The sequence below is a fragment of the Pterocles gutturalis genome, unplaced genomic scaffold (genome assembly GCF_000699245.1).
Source record: "Pterocles gutturalis isolate BGI_N339 unplaced genomic scaffold, ASM69924v1 scaffold53361, whole genome shotgun sequence".
Taxonomy (NCBI): domain Eukaryota; kingdom Metazoa; phylum Chordata; class Aves; order Pterocliformes; family Pteroclidae; genus Pterocles; species Pterocles gutturalis.
The window spans coordinates 1-18,465 of NW_010102544.1; the positions used below are offsets into that span (position 1 = coordinate 1).

The following is an 18,465-nucleotide window of genomic DNA, read 5'->3' on the forward strand; positions in this document are numbered from 1 at the left end:
ACCAGGTCATAATCTCCTGACCGAACACTTCTCATATATCATTATTCTATGAGATCTCTGTAAACAGCCTGTGGAGAAAAATGTCATCATTTTAGCTGTCTGGTTGCTGCAGCTTAGCACCAAGGAAGATATGAACCATTGCTGTGACAAGAATGCATTCATGTATCTAATGCATCCCCTTGTTCTAGTGAAATGTTCCTTATGCAGCGTGGCGAATCTTTATCTCGCCAAGACCCAGTAGGTAATGGATTGCCTTCTGGGCTAATTACCTCTAATTGTTTGGCTCCTACTAATCTCAAGATAGCAAGTATGGACTACACTTGGCTCAAAATATTCATTTAATAAAATAAAACACAGCTCTTTTAAGGGGAAAACCTTGCTCTTAGGTACATTGGTATGCTTCCAAAAAAACCTCATGCTGCTGGTTTGCATCCTATGGGTTGTTTCCATACCAAATTCTCTTAGCAGCTCTGTCTATAGAAGAGACATGCTTGGTAGGTATACTAATGTATATGCATCTCATTATTATCGGCAATCTTGTGTGCTACAGGTTACCATTATATAATGCCTTTGCATTTAAACTATTTTTCAGGATAAGACTTTGCACAAGTGTTACCGAAAATGAAGTAGCTCGAGCAAAAAATCTTCTAAAGACAAATATGCTGCTACAGCTTGATGGTGAGACTTACAAGAGCTTTTTACTCTTAGTAGAGTTGTATGCTGATAACTGAAGCATATTTTCCCCTATTTTAGGGTCCACACCAATCTGTGAAGACATTGGAAGACAAATGCTGTGTTATAAGCGCCGAATCCCAATTCCAGAACTTGAAGCAAGAATTGAAGTAAGTGGCACTCATGCTACAACATTTAAATTAGGTCTTTGAGAAATTTAATTGCTACAGGAAATAACAATACAGAAGTTAGACTATTTCCAACTGAGAAAATTTTAGCTGTTTTGTTGCCTCTTCCCCTGGATTGTACAAAATTAAGATTACTGCCTCTTAATAGTTTTTTAGATGGGCTTGGTTACAAAGATGTCTCTCTATCCCTTTTAGGCTATTGATGCCCAGACTATTAGAGAAATTTGCACAAAGTACATCTATGATAAGCATCCTGCAGTTGCTGCCGTGGGTATGTTGTATAAATTCCCCTACCCTCCCCTAACACCTCTACACCAATCTGTATTAGTTTAGCATGTGTCATGGCCAACTTTCTTTAACTTCCAGGTCCAATTGAACAACTTCCAGAGTATAACAAAATCTGCAGTGGCATGTATTGGCTTCGTGAGTAGTGAACAAAAAGAACTTTCAGTATGTTTGAGCTTTAAAAAAACCCAAACCAAAACCAACTACACCCCTGTTTAAAGCTTTTGACATGGAGAAATGCATTTGAGAAGATTAAAACTCAAGAACCAGCCACTCCTGTGTATCTGTATAATTAAGGAAGGAATGAAAACATGTACAGTATTTGCATTTTTATTATAAAACAAAGATTGTCAGTAAGAGTCATTTCTTGACTTTAGTAGCATTCATCACTTGTTCTTGAGCAGCTTTCTTTGCCTTGACCATTTCAACGAGTTCCTGGAGAGTCGGGAAAAAAAAAAAAAGATACTTATCTAAGTGTGAAACTTGTTAACAATGCTGTGGTTTTTGATTACTACAAATATTCATCATGAAACATTCTAGGTCTCAACGTAGTGAGGAATCTAGACAGTTTAATAACTTTAAAGCAATTTTTCTTAGAAACAATTAATGGAAGGTCAACGCTCATCTACTTCCCCTGTAGCAAGCACTTTACCTACAAGAGGCTAGGGATAGGACTTTACCATCTACAAGAGGTTGCTGTCAAACTGCAACTCAAACAGATTTCATGAGACACACTTTCCTTCCTAGCATCCCGAGCCACTACTTTTCACTGAGGAAAACTTAGTCCTTACTGCTCTTTTGGGGTTAAGTTTAAAAAAAAAAAAGTTTCTCCATAAAGCTCCATCTCATGCTAGTTTGCTGTTGTCTCTGATAGGGAAAACAACAGTAAAAGCAAAGGATTCTAACAAGACCTGGGCTAATGACAATCATAGAAGGAGGTGAGCTACCCTACCTTATATCGTTTCATGCAGTCTTTTTTTGACCGGCCTGGAACAGCTGCTGCTATTTTCTCCCACCTTTCAGGAGTATTCACTGGATAAGTTTTCAATGCTTGTTCTAAAAGCTTTTGTTCTTCTGTAGTCCAAGGGGATGAATCTAAAGGTGATCCTGTTTTTAAATGCAGAAATGACAGTAAGAAAATAAAAATGGGTCTAAGAGATAAGCCTAAGAAAATGTTGTAAAATCTATTATAGTTGATTTTAATTCTTTGTGATTTTGTGATACAACTAGTCTGACCAAAGGGCTACCCAGTATAAAAAACCTGAAAGAAAAAGAAACCAACAATCACCCTGAAACTGACTGTACAGGTGGTCCTTGGGATCTTTAAATAAAGCATGGAGAAGTTAGAAGGTAACATCTATCTTTGTCACCTGAAGCCACATTGTTAGGGCAGCAATGTAGCTTTTCTTTTTGTGTTTCTGTAAGGAAACACAGCCTTCTACAAGTGTCTGGAAAACTTGATGGGAGGTGTTTGGGGTGTAACAGGAGACCAAAGCTTAGCTGTAGGATGATCCTGGATCTCAAGTGCATCCCCTCAGGCCTATGCTTACCTGAAAATGTAGCACCCTCTGAGGAACAGATGATCACAGCATCAGACTTAAGCCTATTCCTCACCAGGAGGCACTTCAAACTGTCACTGTTTAGTTAACTGCGATGTGTACGGGGTGTACCAGAAACCCTCAAATCCAGTAACAAAGCATAGATCGCGTTCTTACTTGCTACATAAGTTTGTGAGTTAGTAAGTTTGTTTGTAAGCAAGTCTTAAGTAAGTTCTGAATTACTTTCTTACTAAAATGCAAAGGGGAGACAGCTCTGCAAGAAGGGCTCCCTTTTCACCTTTACCTTCAAATCGTTCCGAGGGGGCAGCACTGTCCATCTGAGGCACCACACCATGCTCTTTTTTAAATTTGTCAAACGCTTTCTTATTTATATCATCTTTTTGATGAGGGTCTATGAGCAACAGACATGGAATAGAACAATTATTGCGACAAAACTAAAGCCAGATGTAATAATAAAAACATTGTGTAGCAGATCATTGTAAACTAATAATCACATAATCAAAAAAACCCCTAATTCCTGCTTTCTCTAAAACGATGGTAAAGAGACTGGTAAATCTGGAAAAAAAAAATACATTCAGGGTCCAATAAGCTTTGCTCAAAGTGTCAGGCTCTCCAGCCTCTATCTTGCTTTATACTGCTCATATGAATACTTTATCCATATAAGCTTAAGCTTGAATCTGCAACGTCAGGGAAATCAAGACGAATTATCCTCTGAACAGCTGTGGCAAACCTCACATACTAGCCAGAGTACAAGTGTGTCAGAGCGGCAGGAACACTGGGAAAGTCTGGGTTCTCCCTGTGCAGGTATGTAGTTTGGAAGGGAGAAGCTTCTTGAAAACTTTGGTTTTTTCTTCTATAGTGGGATGTTTTGTTTTTCCTTATTCCAGAGCTCTCTAGGTTCCATTTACCACAAGAGGAGATGAGCCACATTAATTCAGGTGTCTTACTCAGGGTGCTGAATCCCATTTATCTTCTTAAAGTATCTCTATAGCTTCATCAGTCCCATATTCTAGATTCCTTCCTTTGTAAAGAGCTTTCTCAGAGGCCCATTTGTCCCCCTTTCAGTGTAGAGGAGCCTACGCAACACATATGGCCTCGACATCTGTGCATCAAGTTAGATTCAGAGAATTCCTGAGAGTTACTTTTGAGGTGGTGACTTACACAATAGCTATTAAGCTGAAAATGCTGAAGCAGATAAGTGCTTTGATAAATCTCTGAACTACATTTCTTTTGGGGTTATACAGAAGATTTTCTCATAACAGAAACACAATACCATTCAAAGAAAATCCAGCTGTACAGAAGCATGCAGACCACATTATTACAAAAATAAGGTAATATAGATACCAAGCTTTTGGAGGCTCTTTGCTTTATTGATGACATCTTTTGCTGTTCGCTTTATTCCAGTAGTAGAATGCAAGTTCATGTAATTGGCAATAACTTCCCACCTAAAGCAAGAGTAGAAAGGGTTAACCAGCATATTACGTAGTAGCTTATCTTCATACAAGCTACAATCAAAGCTCCTGTACACATTTATGTCAACTCTTGAGTAAGTGTAATCATACCTAAATACATACAAACTCTCACTATTGTGTCACTAAATGTAGATGTTTCCCTTAACAATTCAGTCAGCTTGGGTGAACTTACTGGCTTTCAGTACAGAAAAACAATGGGGCAGAAGATAGTAAGTGCAAACTTCTAATTCTCAAATCACTGCTCTGCTGTTGTTTTCCCTAAACACCTCTGAGATTAAATACTGCAGGCTGCATTGAAAGGGCTGAGAAGTTACTAACCCTGTGTCCACTGACACCTGGTATACCTAAACATCAGATAAAGGGGCTTCAACAGGAGAGAGCTGGAGCAGCCCTAACCCCCAAATTATTCCTAGTGCATTCTTAGAAAATGGAATATTTGCAGCTGGTCAGACAGGGGGATCGTATCTAGGCTTGTGTTCTCAATGAATACTCTTGACTGCTGAGCTGCAGTACAGAAACACGTATGTGTATGATCTCTATAAAGATTATGACAGCTTGTTTGTTTTTAAAAGTAAGCATCCAAGTCTTGTAATGGAGACTTCAAATCTGTGAATCCTAAGTGGAAGAAGGCATTTCACTCCTGGGAAAGAACAGGATTTAAGGCATGCACCTGTTCTTGATGCTTATTAGTAAGCTGATAGTCAGTGCTGCTTTCTGTGAATCGCAGCCTTTCCCTTTTCCCCTGGCTCTGCCCTAAAGAGAGCTGGGGCATGTCACTCATATCTCTGGATGTTTTCCTTCTACTATGTAGAGGAGAGACCAGCCTCACATTCATTGTGGAGCTACTGGAAGTAGCGTACACACTTAGATTCCTATCCAGCTGCATCATGGTCACTGTTCCAGTTTTGTTCTCTGCTTTAGTCACTGGAGCCTATCCTGTAGTAAGCCCTGTGCAAACATGCACCTCAGCACAATCTTGCTGATGGACTGAGACAAGTTTTGGGGGGAAACAAGATACAGGGCCAGACGTAACACCAGTGACATGTAGAACATGGTACTAAGTGAAGACGAACCACAGGCTGCTCAATGGTCAAGGAAAAGGAAGAAGTTTAGGGAGTCCTTATACTGACATCATACTTAGGATGGTCTGCAAATAGGTTGTATTATGGCTGTTACTTAATTAAAAATTGTTAATAGGACTTAACACCAAACCTGAGAGGTACCTTGAGTTAGTCCCTGCTGGGAAGAGGTTCACAGCTTTAATTAACAACTGTAAATCATCTTCTGGCCAATTTTTGCTTCCCCCACCACCACCAGTGGTTGACTTTTCTGAACTCTTTGTTGCTTGGCGCATACGAGCTTCTGCCTCTTCTTTCTCTCGTCTTATTTGTTCATTTATTTCTTCTATCTGAAGGATTGTAAACAAGCATTATGTATTTATTCATTTTTACATTTTACAGCAATGCAAACCCCTCTCTCTGGAATTGTTTTGAGCCTTGAATTCTGCTTAGTTTCTGTTCTGTACATTATACATAAGGAAATTGAGAAGCTTATCTGCTCCAGTATTATTTCCCTTCATCCCATGTGTAAATTTGGCCATCGCAGATTAGGAGCTACAGCACGAATCCATTACAAGTTCACTAGGAAATTAAATGAACACTTCCAGTATAAAGGCAAAACTTCAGAATATAGCATGAATTTCCAGGCTAACACCTGACTTACAGGGACAAATCCACAAAAGCATTAAGAACCTAAAGTGACTGGTGAGGGCAGTTAAAACATCCATGTTGAATACACTGATTCCCAGCTCTTCCAACTGTTGTGGTTTAATCTCAGCTGCCATAAGTACCACATAGCCACGTGCATTACATTTTATGGTACGGAATATCCTTTTGGCCAGTTTGGGTCAGCTGTCCTGGCTGTATCTCCTCCCAGCTTCTTGTAGAGAAGAAGCTGGGAATGCAGGGGCTGTCTGAGAAGCTGAAAAAGTCCTTGGCTTAATGTAAGCATTGCTTGGCAACAGCTGAAAAAAATCAGTGTGTTATCAATGTTGTTCTCAGCACAAATCCAAAACACAGCCTCAAACTAGCTATTATAAAGAAAATTAACTCTATCCCAGCCCAAACCAGCACACCAACCTAACTGCTACCTAAGCCTGGTTATGCCAGAAATTCTCAGTTACTATTGTTTTACTGTTAGCATTAACTGCAACAACCCAGATTTTAGTTCCTAAATGCTTACTCCAGGTTAGATGGCCATGTGGAGTTTGTTAGCAAGCAATTCAACAGGAAAGTTATCCATTACACATCTTTATGAACTGTAGTCACATCTTGAGACTGTGGTGTGGTATATCTTTAATGTATCTACTTCTGAGTATGCCCAGTCCAGTCTTGGCAATATTTAAAAAGCTATGCACTCACACCTGTTGGCAGGATGCCCAAAATAGGCTTCTCTCTGTCTATCTCATAGTAAAATCTTCCTGGCAAAAGGAAAATTATCAGATAAGTTTTATTAATGCAAAAGTGGAACAGTTTTAACAGAGAGACAGAAAGGTGACTGTCCTGTGTTTGGAACACCCACCTGGAAACTAGGAGATTGGATTCAGTCCCCTGTAGGACAAGAGTGATTTGAATGTTAAGTCGTCTGATGAGTAAACCTGACCCTGGGATGGGGACAGATCATCTTCCCCACCAGGATGTGGGTTCAGCCTTATCAGTCCAAATGGCTTTTCCCTGCTGGCAAATTTAGGCAGATCCTTGCCTTGCTGAGTTTTGCAAATCCTCATCACAAGTGTCTTGCTTTTCCTGTACTCTGGTATCCAACCCACGGGTCCTTCAGTGCCTACAGCCTGCAGCACTTAAGTGCTTTTGTGTATCTAGCCCCAGGTCATGGATACTAGACTAGGATTTTTCCTGTGTAACAGAATAGGTTAAGACTGTCCTCCTTCCCCTCTAGGTAACTGCTACCCATTGTTGAGCAAATTAAATTCCTGTTTCTGTATACTGTACAAATGGTAGGTTTTATGTCCTTTACTAATTAAAAGTGCATATCTTTTTCTCAGCTGGTCCTGGTTATTTCACCAGCCATGAGCTGCACTGTGTAAAACAGAGCAGAGATCAAGTCTGACTGGGGACTCAAACTCAGGTCTTTGTGTTTAACAGACAGGATTCCACAGCAGCTATGTCATATCTTACTTTCATTCACAAATGAAATTATTCTGTTATTTTGATTTGACACTCAGCATAATTACCTGTTTTACTACAGCCGCCTTTCCTCCTTCCCTTGTTGTGGATGTAAGTGCTTCATTCAAGCATTGCAGACTAAAAATAAATTATTAAGTTACAATGGATAGCTAGTAGAAAGATGGGTATTAAAACGAGCATAAATCAGCAGCAGGAAAAAACTTACCTTGCTAGCTCAAGACGATCACAAAGCTTTTCCACCTCCTCCATCATTTTAACACAATCTGCCTCATTATCAGAAAAGTAATTCCAGTTCTGGAAGCAGAAATACATGTTCTACAAAGCTCTTGAACTTTATTGCCCTGTTCCTTCAGACAAAGGCTTAACACACAGCATTCTTCACCAACTGCTGTGTTTGGATCTATTTGGTCAGCTTTACTAATAGCTCAAAACCATATGATAAGTATACGTTTTAGTATTTTGCTTTTTAGTAAACCCACTTTCTGTACCCATCTCCAGCCATAAGAACAAGCAAGCATGTGATAGGGTCTGATGTAAGCAAACACAGTAATTTCACTGATGTAACTTGTATGTCACTGTAATAATATTTAAATACCTTGCATGTTGTTCTCAGTTTTTGCCTTTCTTTCTTGATTGCTTTCTTCTGTATCTCTTTTTCCTTTTTTGCTACTAATGCTTGTTGCCTAACTTCTTCTTCTTCCTTTTCTTTTGCTAACCGTGCTGCTTCTAATTCTGCTTGTCTTTGCTGCAATCAAAGGCAAAAAAACAAACAGAAAACCTCAGCAAAGTCACACTCATATAGGGTCACTCCATATTAAAATGTGCTGTTTCTGGGTTTGGGGTTTTTTTTTGAAGGAGGTGATGAAATATGTACCAGTTGGCGTTAATTCAGATACTCACTTTGAGGACCCTAGTTTATAAATCCTGATTTCCTTTCTAATGAAAATATAGAACTGTATGAAATTTCCTACGCCTGCCCCAAGAGTATAAACTTGGAAAAACGCAGCAGTCCATTTCTCCTGCATCACTATTAATATAAAGTCTTGCAGTGCTCCAGTATTGTATTTTAAGTAACTTTTTAGCACCTTACAGTTCCCTTTCATCCCTAGTCCTGTTTTCAGATCCATCTTTTCCAAACTGTTAATATTAATCAAATACATGATGTTACCTTAACATGTTTCATACCAATCAATTGTTCTCAGACTGTACCGAAAAGGCAAGCAGCTGTATCCGTTTTATGAAAAAGAAATTAGGCCACAGAACGTAATGACTGCCTCTAAACAGAGCTGTATGCAACAACAGAACTCAGTTCTAGAAGTTGGTTTTGTTTCAGATCTGTGCTCCTTGTTTTCACCTCATTCTCAAAAGGCTGTCAGTCTTGCAGTGCCTGTTGCACAGGGATCAAAGACAACACATCTTTAAACCCCAATATAGTTCTAATAGTAGCTTTCTGACACATCTAGAAGCTGAAGCAGTGGATCAGGTGTGAATGAACCAGGGTTTTTCAACTCAAATGAAGAGGTTAACTTACTTTTTCTTTTGCCTCCTGTTCTTTTCGTTTTGCTTCTACCTTTGCTTTCTTCTCTGCTTCTTTCTTTGCCTTTTCTTCCTCCTTAAATTTCTTTATCCTGGGATCACAGCTGTATGCATTGTCTGGCAGAAGAAAGGATCCATCATATACAAAAGAAAACCAGGAAATTTCCACTATTAGTTAAGAAATCTCTATTTAAAAAAAACAGCAGTTTGCGTGCTCACCAACAAGTGTCCTAATTCTGTTCATTTCTTCTTTTTTTCTCAATGCTCTGGCAGCTCTGTTCTGCTTTTCAATCCACCTCCGTTCATCTCGACTAAAAAGGGAAAGCATAGTTCAGTGCTAATACCCTACAGCGTCAGTCTGTTAGAAATTCAACAACAAACTTTCCTTAAAAAGTCCCCACACAGATGCTCTTCCCTGAATACTTAAAAAATAGACTTCAGAAAAATGAAGTTCCAGGCTGTCAAGAAAGAGGTGAATTTTTAGTGGGGGGGGGGTCTCTGTTCTCATCCACGCAACCAAATACAGAACAATATGCCTCAGAACAAAGAAAACAATCCCCATAACAGAGCAGAGGACTACTACAAGTAGATTCAAGGTTTAAAACACAAGCAACACGACCACTGTCAAGAAGGGAAAACAAGAATCATGACCTTCTGAACAGAAGCTGAAACGTAGTTCTCTCTCTTAAGTACAGCATACTATGTACCATTTGTCTAAACATTTTTAAAAAAGGACACCAATTACAGGAATAAGCACAAAAAAAGAGCTATGCAAATAATTCAAGGGCCTTACAATGAGAAGCTAGAGTTTATCTGTATAGTGTATCAAAAATACAAGTTATATGGAATTGATTACAGAACCTTCACAGGAGAGAGAACGTTGGGTCCAGGGAGGCTCAAAAAATAGCAGGAAGAGACATAAGAGAAGAGGAACGGACGCCTAGCTACAGCCTAAATATGGCACAGTTTTTACCCACAAAGTATGCTAACTGCTGAGTCTAACTACAAAATTTATTTCTGTTCAAACTTGGAAGAAGAGGTTCATACAATGCAAGTTATGGTTATACAAGGATGACTGAGTCAAAAGTCCCGGGAAATACATGTTAGACTAAATTGTTTGGTGCTCTAACTTGGACATTCTGTTTTTATAACTGTAGGAAGGATAAAAATAGAATGTATTTTCCAGTGGCAACCATGATCTGAGTAATTCAGTAATTCAGCAACTATCACTACATCAGCAAATACACAATTTTTATTAACACCAAGCCATCAGAACTAGTTGCTCTAAATTGTAGAAAGCATCACTTGCCTCAGCTCACTTTATTAAAGAGTTGGACAGAGAAATGATACCTGCTTACTCATCCACTCTGTTCTGGCTCCAGGTTCAACTTGTGTTTGGGACTTGCTGGAACTGCAAGTCTGAACTTACATGAACACACATTTCAAAGCGCCTCAGAAACACCTCTGGGATGCAAGCAAGAACCACTTCAATTACACAAATAAAACAAAGAGAAGCCCACAGTCTGTCCAGTTCCAGTCCATGACTGACTACTAAGCTAGAAGAGTGGAATTCAGTCTTGGTTCAGCTACCTTTCTTCCTATGACTTATAGTCCAGTAGAAAGTTGGAAAATCTTGCTGTATCAATCTCTCAGTCTCCTGTCAAATTTCTTTTTACTTACATACCATTCTGCTTTTTCTTTTTCCTCTTCATCTAAATAGGAAAACTCTCTCCAGGAATCAAAATTATACCTAAAGCAAATAATAGTTAAAAAAAGAAGGAATGAAAAACAAAGAAAAAAAGGAAAACTTTTACAAATAATCTACCTTTTTTACTGTTATTGTTTTGTAGGCAATTATACTGTTATTTACAATTATACTGCACCTACAGTGATTCCACTCTGTTAAATCAAAACGCAAGATGCAATTGAAAGTAATGATTTACATCTCTCTGTACTGTAGGACAGAGTGTATTTTAGGATGGTATCAGTCTCCCTAACTCTGAATGTCTACAGTGCAATTGTCTAAGCTCCCGTCGCAGGCAGTGGAGATACAGTGCAGTCTGTAGAGTTCAGAGAGAAGTTAATTTAATCTTTATATAAGCACTCGCATTTAGCAGATGAGTCAAGCCATAAAATCTACTGACTTTATTGGGCTAGACAGACCTCCTTAAACCAGGGGAGCTTAGATACCTAGTAGATACCTCCACTGAAAACACAAGTTAGATGAGATAAACCCCACTTCTAGTCTGGGGGTTAACTCAGTTCACAGCCACTGTGGTCAAAGAACTGTCAGATGCTCCCACTCTAACTGTGAATTTACAACACGGATGTATTAGCTAGGAGAAAGCCAGCTCACTTTGTGGAAGGCACCAAGCAGCTGTGGGGTAATCTCATGACATTACTAGGTCAGAACAGACCACAGCCAACAACCTACATAGAAAAGGGTCTGCAAGCCCTTTACATTGCACATCTTGAGTACTGTGAACAGAAACCGAGGAATCAGCTAACTTACCAAAATGAATAGAATGCATCTACCTCTTCAAATGATGAGTTCATGTCCCCAAGTTTAGGAACATTTTTCTTATTTGACCACCTGAAAACAAATGGCTATATTCAAGAAATTACATATATAATTTTACTTTGTAACATGGCATGTGTTAAGTAGAGAATCAAAATACCAAATCAGAGGCTCCCTCCCACCAACATAGAGGGGCACCAGGAAAGAGGAAAAAACCGAGAAAGTTCCTTTTAAACATCCTCCAGATGGGGCCTTTTTTGGGGACCTCCCCAGAAAAGCAAATTCTTCCTGCCAGAGTCTGGTGTGCCTACAAGGAGACCTGATGGAGCACAAGCTATCTTTGTGGACTATCAATTCTCCACACACATTCTCCTGGTAAAGAAGCTTACAGAAAGTGGACAAAACGTCCTCTGTGAATAACTCGGCTCTGTGGTAGGCTACAGGAAGTTTCACACACATTCTAATGGAGTACGAGGGAATAAGGCATGCTCTGCCTCCCTTCCATTTTTTCCCAAAAAAATCCATAGGTTCTAGAATTTGTTATTCCATGACATAATATCCATTTCCAAGCAGAGAAGGGAACAATCTGTCTGACAACCACAGATCCAGGTCTGAACCTCTGGAATACTTGGTAAAAGATTCAAGTAAGTCTACTTTAAATAATCAATGGATTGTGTTGTAAAGTGCTTCACACAATAAAACACTTCTTTTTCATACAGGTAAAAGGTGGAATAGACTTCTATTGTGACAGCCTTAATACAAAGTTAATTGGCAAGCATGAATCAAATGCAGAAATAAAGGCACACACCTTAAGAGAGAACCACCAAATATTGATAGTTACATTTATCTTCTCTTTTAACCAGCTAAACTGTGAACATAACTATTGTCTTCTGTTAATGCCTCACCCTCATAAGAAAATAATAAAAAAGGAATTTAGTCAGTAGCATATACACACTTCATATAGTAAATAATTTTAAGATGAAGCAATGTGTTGTACAAAAAGACAGTAAGTAATATGGAGCTGAGAACAGACTTATTTTTTTTTTCCATCTCATGGGTCAAACTCAATGCCACCAGTGTGACAGTTCAGATTATTTTAAAATTAAATAATAGAGAATGCACTATTTTACTTGTATTACATTTTTAGCAAATTAATGCATCTCCCAGCATCTCTTGAAATCACACCTCTAACAAACACAATGTCAGAAGAGTTTGCAAATGCTGATTCTCCAGCAGCAGCAAAGGCAGTCTGACGTAGCTTACCTGGCATTTCTTTCAAAAACGGGTGAAAAAACTTCAAAGAAGTTCTCTTTTGCTTCACTTTTGGAAGGTATGGAGTTATCAAAAGTAGGATCTATGCTGTTAAATGCTCGTCGTTTCACAGGATCAGATAATATTTCATAAGCTGAAAAAAGTTACCAGACATGAAACATGTCTTCCCCACAAGGAAGGAATGTTACAGAAAAGGTTCTAAATGTTTAAAAAGATGCTCTCAGATCTGTGTTTGATCTATCATTCTGTACAGCTTGATATTTAATTATTTTAGTGACACAAAATAGCAGTGTTGTCAATTCCTGTTGAACTAAGTAGGAGGAAAATGTTTATGAAAAACAACACATTTAACCATTACGATCTAACAAACCAGATTATATTTAAAATAATTTTATAGCAGTAAATTAGGTTCAGGCACTGGGAATTTGGGCATGATGTCTTCCGGCTTTTATCCTACACCGGATCCTTGCAGATAAATTGACAAAATTGTCCACTAAGACAGGCATGGAGTAAAAGCAGTCCGTGAGTTAATATGATGTCAGAACTGGCAAGAACAGGAGCCATTCAGTAGAATTTTTGCAGCTCATGATGAAGTTGTACTGAGACTTAGAAAATAGAACACCACACAGCTTCTAGCCAAAACATGCAGGCGCTCCCAGTTTTCCTGTTCTTACAGTCCTGCATTTGGGGAGATGAATCTTAGAACCTGGAAATCACACACAGTTCAGTAATCTCCTGTCTCAAGAAAGCGTGGAATTACTTTGTCTGTCAGTTCCACAATGCCCACTATTTTTCAGTAAGAATGAAAAGTCACCAAAGGAATCAAATGTGCATTGCGATCATTTATGGGCTTTTCTGACTGTACCTCTGGATGGAGAACACTGCACCGTGAAGGTCAGATCTAGAAGGTGATAAGCTGGAGGAGACCTTGGTGCTCTGTGGTTCTGTAAACTGGAGAGAGGAAGGAATGCAAGGGACCACTAATGAACTGCAGTCTGCTAGTCTTCCCTTCCCTTCTGGGAAGGGACTTCCCTCTGCCACTACTCTAAATGACCCCAGTTATCCTCTACATTGCAAGGTAGGAGCTTCAATAACCCTCATACCATTTTCCCGATGCAAGAAATTCTGTGCACATCTGTTAGTTCCTCTTCTACCCCTGGCACTTACCTCCCACTCATTCCTTTGTCAGACCCAGCTCTGAATCCCACCTACCTACTCCTGCCTTTCAAAGTTTCTTCTTTCTGTTCCATTACCACTTGCTCCTACTCCAAATTCCCCTTCCCTGCTACTGCATTTCTTTCCTCCAAGGTGCTGCCTGGAAGCACTGTTCCTCTTCCATGCAACTTTGTGCTTTCCTTTCTGTTTATTTTTAAACTTAGATCGTAAAGAGTTAAGGGGAAATGTATTTTGCTCCTTGCATGTAGATCACAGAGCATATTTATGAATTCAGATGCAGGTTGTTCTTATTATAAAAATTTGCCAGTTTCTGACAGGACTGCAACTATGGAAAAAAAATCCATTGGCAACTTTTTTCCTTGTGATAGCTCTAAGGGAGGCTAAAAAAGTCATTAGCTTTTCTAACATACCATCTAACATTTTTACTATTATTGTAAGAAGACATTCAAAAGATGAAAGTTTAGAACACATAAAGATTCGCCCCCCCACTTTATTGAGTAAAAAAAAAATATTGTTTAAAATTTTTAAAAAAGCCAAACATCAAAGCATTTCTAGAGGCATCATACACTAGAACACTCCCTATGGTTCTGGAATTGGCCAGCAGTGGTGTTCTAGCTCACTACAGGCAAGAAAGGAAATGTTATTCAATCGAGTTCACTTGGTTGTCTGTGGGCAAAAAAGAGCAGCTGAAGAAACTGATATCCTAGATCAAATGAACAGATGCTCTGTTGGCAGAGTAAGTGCATTAGAATTCAGATTTTCCAGTTGCTGTTGGTGTCTCAGGGGAATTACTTTACCGCACACCAGGTATTCCAGGTATGTGGCTACCTCTAGTGGTTCACCTTTGCATACGCTGCTGCAAGAGTTCACATTTTGTCCGCAAGTGGCATGGCACAGGTCTACCAGTTGCACTCCCATAGTGCTTCTACCCAGAGGGAAGTTATATTAATGTGATCTCCCTTTACTGAGGCAGTTTTCTAAAATGGAAAAGAACTTCTCTGGCTTTTTAGTAACTGACAATTCTTTAAAAGCCTAATAAAGCACTACAAATTTGTTTCAGATTACCAAGTAGATTGAGAAACTATCTAAAAAAAGAGATGAATTGCTTACCTTTAGTTATGCATGTAAAATAATCATTATCACCTTCTCCTATCTGTTCCCCTGCAGCTTTTCGCTTGTCTGGATGATGTTTCAAAACCATGGATTTATCTAGCAAACAGATGCATTATGTTTAGAAACACTTCATTATCAACATGTTACTTCTCAAAAACTACAAAGTAATACAATAATTCCAGTTGACATTTCTCTAATTAGATACTTAAAAAAAAAAAAAAACCAACCCAAACAAAAAAACCAAACCCTAAAAAGCATCAGGAAGAAAACAGATAAGAGTTAATGAATTTTCTCTGATTGAACACTATTGTCAGAATTACAATTATTTCTTCTTTGCTGGGACACAAAATAACCGCAACTCAGAAACTCTATTCCACCTTCATCAGCTAAAGGAGTACTGATTTGCTGAGACTTAGTCTAATATAATGCATAGCAAAGTGCTTCAGTAACTGTAAGCATACAGTTAGCTTCAAAAAGCATAATGCAGCTTCAGGACCTTAACTGTGCAAGATTGTACAATCCCCTGAAAAAATAAATAATTAATGCAATTTTAGTTGTTATTTCTAATGATAAAATAAAAATTGTATTCTATCCCTTTACTCAAGTTCTGAATACAATCCAAGATGAAATTTAGCAAGGAAACTACAGCCATGAGCCTGTGAAGACTGCTACACTTACCCATGGATAACATCAAGCACACACACAAGACCTTGTGATCAAGTTCTCTCTCTACTGAGGCCTTAAATCTTAAGATATAACTAACACATACAGAGTTTCTACTGAAGTTGCTATCAAGGTTGTTTTAGTGTTTAAACAGTAAAACCAAATTTTGAAAAAGTCAGATTTGGAAATGATTTCTGTGCCAAAAGGTTTAGCCATATTATCATACAATGTAACATGTACCTTCTTGTCTCACTATAAATTACCAGAGAGAAGATATCGTGCAAGTACTAACAGCAACCTGCCTTTTGAGAAACAGATCAGAATCCTTGTTAAAACCAGGAAAAGCACAGTATATACTGGGGAGAAACACCCACACCTCTATACCACTGTGTAATAATTGAACGCTGTTAGAATCCTAAAGAGAGAGATGCCCCAGTTCTTGGTTGGTAAGATTTGTGAAAGCCCTAATCATCACCAGGACAGGTGTTGCTCTATGCAATATTAGCCCATATAGTGGTACTGCTAAGCAACACATACCTGAGGCAACATCATTTCCTGTGCAAGTTGGTGATTTGCTCATTTCCACCCATTTTCATTTGAGAACATCTGTTGTTTGACTGGGGACAGTGATTCTGCTCACACCAGTACACTTGTACAGGCAATTGTTCGCAAGATCAATTCACAAAGCCATCAGCTTATTTCATAAAGGCTATTGAAAATCTTCAGATTACTTTTAAATCCTCCTCCACTAAATACTGGCATCCTTCATGCAAAGTCAACTCCTGCTCACATTGCTTTCTAGGAAAATGAGTTCTGAGGCCCAACATGTTGTTACTTCATATGCAAGTACCATAAAACACCCCCAATCCCCTGCACGTGCTTCTGAATCATGTCATGATTTAAGACATAGGCCCATGACATCATTAAGCAGCATCGTGGTGCTTCCAAGTTCTATTGTTTACTCACCCAAAACATCAAAGAAATTTAACCTCCCACAACTGCGTTTTAACAGCTTGGTAAAATCCCACAGATCCACCCACAGGAACTCTACCGTTTTCAGATGGTAAAATGACCGAAGAAGAGCAAAACTGAGCTTCTCAGTGGCCTAAGTAACATCTAGTTACTTGAATACCTGAAAATTCAGGAGCTACCACTGCATTCCCATGCAACGCTCAGTCTCGTAAACACTCACTAGCATTCATGTGTCAGCTAACCATGTAAGGGGGCTTCGAGGCACCACCCTATTGAAACACGTAGGGCAGGACTAGTTCTATTTCTCTGCCTTTCACTGAGCCTGGGCTGCAGACTCAAAAATGCAGAAATGTACAGTTACAGTCTCACAGGTGTTGAAAAAAACCAAACAAACATAGGCAAGAAAGCTGAGATGTGAAATTTTTGAATTCCCTAGCTTTAGGTCTGTAGATTTCAGAGCTATGATGTGAATTGAGGAGGCTGGTAAGCAATGCAAATCAAAGAGCAGGCATTTTTAAGCCTGTGAAATAGTAAAAAGCTTGTTCATGACATATATGTACTTTCATGTGGAAAACAGTTGTGTACATCTGAAAAAAAGAAATGGTTATGAAGGAAAGGTACTTACGAGCTGCTTTGATTTGTTTCTGCGTAGCCCTGTATCGTATATTTCCTAGCCCAAGAACTGCATAATGGTCTTGATTCTGAGGAGAAAAAAAACAATGAACCCTAATAAACATTGATAAATGCAACCTAAAAAGCCACAACACAACACATGCAGAAAACCAGTTCTCCTCCCCATCTTTTAAAAGCAAGAGGCAGAATTCTTCCCTCTCTCAATAAATATTAGAAAAAGGCTATAGGAAAAATTGTTGTGAAGGCTGTAATTATTGAATCACCAAATATCAATAAAGTAAACTGCTGCTAGAGAAATCCAAGTAGCTTAGTCTAAATTGCATTAAAGCACTGGATCCTAGAAAGTTCAATTTTTGGAAAAACGAGCTGCTGTCTTTAATATTAAGAGCACTAACGTAATTCCAGAATAAGGGAGGTGGTAACAGGGAGAAGAGACACTCTTACTGCTTACAGGCAGTAAAAGAAAAAGCAACAGTTCAAGAGTAAGATCTTGTCCTGATGTGCACTGGAGTTTGCCCTCATCAGCTGGTTATGCATGGAAAATACAAACCCAGCTATCAGGCTAATGGACACAGGCCGATTCAGATGGGGGTGGGAGGGGAGGAGGAAGGGGATCTTTCTGCTGGGAATGGCAGGTAGCTTTGACAGGAGATTTCCAGCAAAAACACCTAACTCATCTATATCAACAGAATACCTTCCAGTCCTTTGGATCAAGGGTTTTTAACATAGGAAATTCTTCAAGCTGCAATTCTTCATCCCCCGATTCTTCAGAAAGTTCCTTCTCATCTTCTAGCTCCTGGAAAGAGGCAGAAACATTTATGTTTCTCCTCTTAATAAATGCTTCAAACCATCTTCCCACAGGTTCCACTTGACAGAGTACTGATGCTATAAGCAAAAACATAAAAGCAACTTCACCTTCTGTAGTTTACTTTTTAAAAAAATTAAATTAAACCTCACCAAAGCCCATAAATACACTGCATCACACAAGGCTACGGATTGCCAAATCTTCCAGCTCCCTCTAAAAACACCGCACTGCTTTAAAGACTGCAAGGAGCAGAGCACCCGCTTGTCGGGCGGCACCTTCCCGACACTCGGCTCACACCTGGAGCGGTGCTGGCACAGTAAAGGGCCGCAGGCGGTCAGTTCTGTTCCACCGCTCCCCGCTTTGGCAGGAGAGAGGAAACCGCGGCAGCAGCGCTGGAT

The 18,465-nt window shown here is 39.1% G+C and overlaps 1 protein-coding gene across 1 annotated transcript; it reads right to left on the minus strand.

Moving 5' to 3' along the window:
* Nucleotides 1–1,430: 1,430 nt before the first annotated feature.
* On the minus strand, nucleotides 1,431–18,246 carry DNAJC2 (DnaJ (Hsp40) homolog, subfamily C, member 2). The gene is made up of 16 exons (XM_010086306.1): nucleotides 17,957–18,246; nucleotides 17,255–17,330; nucleotides 14,992–15,090; nucleotides 12,697–12,838; nucleotides 11,428–11,508; nucleotides 10,600–10,665; nucleotides 9,135–9,226; nucleotides 8,911–9,032; nucleotides 7,975–8,124; nucleotides 7,585–7,673; nucleotides 7,427–7,496; nucleotides 5,400–5,584; nucleotides 4,049–4,149; nucleotides 2,988–3,095; nucleotides 2,098–2,252; nucleotides 1,431–1,580 (listed from the first exon to the last, which is right to left on the minus strand). The coding sequence occupies exons 1-16, from the start codon at nucleotides 18,161–18,163 to the stop codon at nucleotides 1,506–1,508; spliced, it is 1,818 nt and encodes a 605-aa protein (XP_010084608.1). The 5' UTR covers nucleotides 18,164–18,246; the 3' UTR covers nucleotides 1,431–1,505.
* Nucleotides 18,247–18,465: the final 219 nt, after the last annotated feature.